Source organism: Octodon degus, unplaced genomic scaffold, assembly GCF_000260255.1.
Source record: "Octodon degus isolate 3935 unplaced genomic scaffold, OctDeg1.0 scaffold00130, whole genome shotgun sequence".
NCBI lineage: Eukaryota > Metazoa > Chordata > Mammalia > Rodentia > Octodontidae > Octodon > Octodon degus.
In genome coordinates this window covers 159,458-163,574 of record NW_004524706.1, presented here as the reverse complement: position 1 = coordinate 163,574, position 4,117 = coordinate 159,458, and the positions used below count along the sequence as shown (strand labels likewise).

The 4,117-nt window shown below is 40.2% G+C and overlaps 1 protein-coding gene across 1 annotated transcript in view; it reads right to left on the bottom strand.

Annotated features, from left to right (window-relative positions):
• Positions 1–13: 13 nt before the first annotated feature.
• The window catches only part of Rbbp4 (RB binding protein 4, chromatin remodeling factor), a 27,841-nt gene continuing 23,737 nt past the window's right edge, over positions 14–4,117 (bottom strand). Inside the window, exons 7-10 of the mRNA XM_023701040.1 lie at positions 3,579–3,655; positions 3,425–3,482; positions 3,226–3,336; positions 14–94 (exon numbers count right to left, since the gene is read on the bottom strand). Of these exons, the coding sequence (XP_023556808.1) occupies positions 29–94; positions 3,226–3,336; positions 3,425–3,482; positions 3,579–3,655 (312 nt within the window). The 3' untranslated portion in view covers positions 14–28. The remainder of the gene's footprint in view (positions 95–3,225; positions 3,337–3,424; positions 3,483–3,578; positions 3,656–4,117) is intronic.

The window sequence follows — 4,117 nt, the reverse complement described above, 5'->3', positions numbered from 1 at the left end:
GAGTCTAAAATCACGAGTTTAAACATATCTAAGATCCTTGTCCTTCTGGATCCACACTTCCTTCTGGGTCTTCATCATTATAAATGTTCTCAGCCTGCCCCAAAAGAAGAAAAAGAGTATTTAGTAATCATGAAGGCTACTTCTTGAATTCAAGGTTCCATTAACAGATTAGGTCAGGGAACCAAATAATAAGTATTTTAAGCTCGTGAGTCATACATATAGGTGCTATTTCAACTTTCTGCCACTGTCACAGAAAGTCTGTAATAAGTATGACTTATGAATGTGTATGGCTATATTCCACTAAAAACATACAACTGGTCATAGGCCCCTTTTAGTTCTTTGATAATTAAACTATGATTATTGTACAGTGGCAGAGTATGATAAACACAGAAATATAAGCTTCAATTAAAAACCTGGCCAGGTCATGCCTGTAACCTTAGAACTCTTAGAGGCTGAGCCAAGAAGACCCCAAATTAATAGAGCCTGGGCAATTTAGCAAGACCCTGTCTCAAAATAAAAAAGGGGTGGGGTTAAGGTTTAGCATGAAGGCTCTGGTTCAAATCCCTGTATAAAAACAAATCCTAAATGGCAAACCTGCCCTAGCCATATATTCCAAATCTCAAAATGCTTGATTCTAGAGAGACACACATGCTAAGCAAGGACTCTACAACTGATCTACAGTCAACTGTTAAAGGAACCAAGCAGAAGATATGAATTGGCAAGGTGGGGAGGGGCCTCATGGGTTTCATGCAACTTCTGGTCATGCCCCTCTCCCAGCATTTTAATATATTCTTCAAGGATGAAGTTTGTAACATTAAAAGGTTTTTCCAGGGCCAGGGAGATGGCTCAGTGCAATAAGCGCTTCCCTGACAAGCACAAGGGTCTGAGTTCAATCCCTGGTTCTGCAAAAAAAAAAAAAAAAAAAAAAAAATTTTCCCCTTGGGGTGGGGGAGGTCCTACTATGTTACCCCAGGCTGGTCTCTAAAGATTCCTGCACATTAGCATCTATGCATGTGCCCCTGGTATGGGTGTGGCAGTGGTGGTTATGTATATGGCCTACTGGGGTTGAGCCCAGGGCCTTTGCCCTGAGCCATATCATTTATTCACTTATGTATTTATTTATTTTTGAGACAGGGTCTTTAGTTTAGGTTGGCCTCAAACTCATGGTGATCCTCCTACCTCAGCTGCCCAAGGACTGGGATGCAAGCACGTGCCACCACACCCCAGCTTGAAATCTTTTACCATACTACCTTCATTTACAAAAAAGTGTTAGCCAGACACAGCAGTCAAACCACCACTACCACCGAAAAAATGTGGTAAAAATGTTTTTTTTTTTTTTTTGCGGAGCCGGGGATTAAACTCAGGCCCTTGCACTTGCCAGGGAAGCACTTATTCTACTGAGCCATCTCCCTGGCCCCCAACTTTTTGAGTGCTGGGATTTATAGGCATATGCCTCCATACTCAACTGTACTCTTTTATTTTTTTTTTCCTTGCTGTGTAATTCAAACTGGCTATGAGTTGACTATGTACTGAAGTTGGTTTAACTTGTGGCAATTGTCCTGCTGTAGCCTCCTAAGTGCTGGGATTACAGGCATGTGACACCATGCCGTTTTCAAATACTTTTAAATATAAGGATTTTTTTGGGGGGACAGGGGTTAACCAGAAATTGAACTAGAACCTTGTACTTGCCATGCAGGCACTCATGCCATTGAGCTACATTCTCAGCATCCCCCCCTTTATGTCTTACACTAACCATAGAGTGTTTTTGTTGGAGACAAAGTCTTACTTATGTAGTTTAGGATAGCCTCAAAACATACTGGCGGGGGCTGGTGAGATGGCTCAGTGGTCTAAAGCACCTACTTAGAACAAGCTTGGCAAAAACAAAGGGACAGCGGTTCAATCCCCCAGCACCACATGCCAACCAGCCCCGCCCCCTGGTGGACTGAGCTGGCCACACACATAAATAAATAAATAAATAAATAAAAACAACAACAACAACAACATACTGGCAATCCCTCTAAGTCTCCCCAATTCTGTGCTAAAAGGTATCCACTACACCTTTTATGCCTAATTTAGACATTAGTGTTTTGTTTTTATGTTGGGGATTGTACCCAGAGCCTCATGCATGTAGAATATGCCCTCTACCACTGGTCCACACCCAGTTTATAGTTTTCTTGATGCTAGGCAATTAATCCTGAGTCTTGTATGTGTTAGTTCTCTTAGTACTACAAATCAAACCAGGAGTGCTCTACCAGTGAGCAACATTCCCAGCCTGACTGAGGCACTTGGAATTGAACTCAGGGAACAATGAGTCATATTCTCAGTCCTTTTAATTATTTTTCAAAAAATGCTTTGATAAGTTGCCTAGGTTGGCCTCAGAATTTTAACTCTATCTCAGTCTCTCAAGTAGTTGCATTTCAGGGGTGTGTCACCTTAACCTGGTTGCATTTTTTTTAAAAATTAAATTCTAAGTGTTCTAAAAAAAATCAAAAACCTGAAATTCAGTTTTAGAGTTAGGAAATATATTTGAAATCTAGAGAAATTTCAGAGAAATGGCAATATATATCATGTTGTAACAATATTGTCTCCTTTGGATATATGTACTTGCATCTGTAAGGTAAATACATATGGGAGAAAAATTATAGATGCTATGAAACCTGTACATATATCAGAGAGGTGAATAGTTTGCAGTTTGAAAGTTTGGTTAGCCAGGAGACACTAGTGCTTACAAAACAGGGTAATATGGGCTGGGGAGATAGTATACTAGAATAAGTGCTTGCCTGGCAAGCACAAGGTCTTGAGTTCAATCTCCGATACTGCAAAACAAAACAAAACGAAAAACACACACAAAACAAAACAAAACAAAACAAACAGGGCAATGAGTAGTAGAAAAGGAGAATGAGGAGGAACAGAAGATAATCAGTAGGATAATCACACAAATGTAAAGGATGGCTGAAAATGGCAATGTGCATGACTAACATCATGTCTGAGAGTAAACTGAGCTAAGATGCATTGTATTCATGAAGTACATAAATATAAAATGTTGTTGTTGGGCATGGTGACACTTGTCTGTAATCTCAGCAGTTGGGAAGCAGAGGCAGAAGTACTGTTGTGAATTTGAGGCCGGCCTGGATGGACTACACAGCAAGACCTTGTCTCAAAAACAAAACAAAAATGATGCTATGTCTCATTTATCTAACTTCAGATAAATGACAAAACACTTACCATCTGCCACACTTGCATGATATTGTCTTCTGATACAGAACAAATCACCCAAGGTTCATTGGGATTCCAGGAAAAATCAGATATCTTAGCAGTATGACCGCCATGAATAAACTAAAAGAGAAAGAAAGCAAAGATAAAATGCAGACAGAGGATATTAATGTACAGACTACTTCAACACAGTTCACAGATTGTAACATACCAACAACTCAGGTGGGCCGTCTTCTGCATCTTCTGGGGACTGCTCTTCTCCAATTTTACTAGCAGAAAAAAATAAGTTAACAGATTTACCTTATTTTGGAAAATATAAATAAAATAACTTCACAAAGAGAGTAACTGATATAAGACTTATTTACCTTAAATCCCAGACATTCAGTCTTCTATCAGTACCACTAGAAGCCAGAATAGTCTCATTGTGAGGTGACCACTGAACCTATGGTAAGAAAGAAGAAAACAAAGTCCATGGACTAGAAAATTCACACAAAATATCTAAAGTTATACTCAATTTAAAAATTTTAGGAACTGGATGTGATGGTGTATGCTTCCATCTCAGAGATAAAAAGAGTTTAAGGCCAGCCCATTAGGGCCGGGGAGATAGCTCAGCTCAGTAGCATGAGCACCTGCCTGGCAAGTGCCAAGGTTCTGAGTTTGATCCCCGGTAAAGGCCAGCCCATTAATTGGGAGATGCTGCCTCTTAAAAACAAAAAGTGGGGCCTCTTTCGGGTCCTCCTTTCCAAGATGACGAAAAAAAGAACAATGGTCATGCCAAAAAGGGCAGTGGTCATGTGCAGCCTATTCGCTGCACAAACTGTGCCTGGTGTGTACGCAAGGATAAGGCTATTAAGAAGTTTGTCATTCAGAACATAGTGGAGGCTGCCACCATCAGGGACATTTC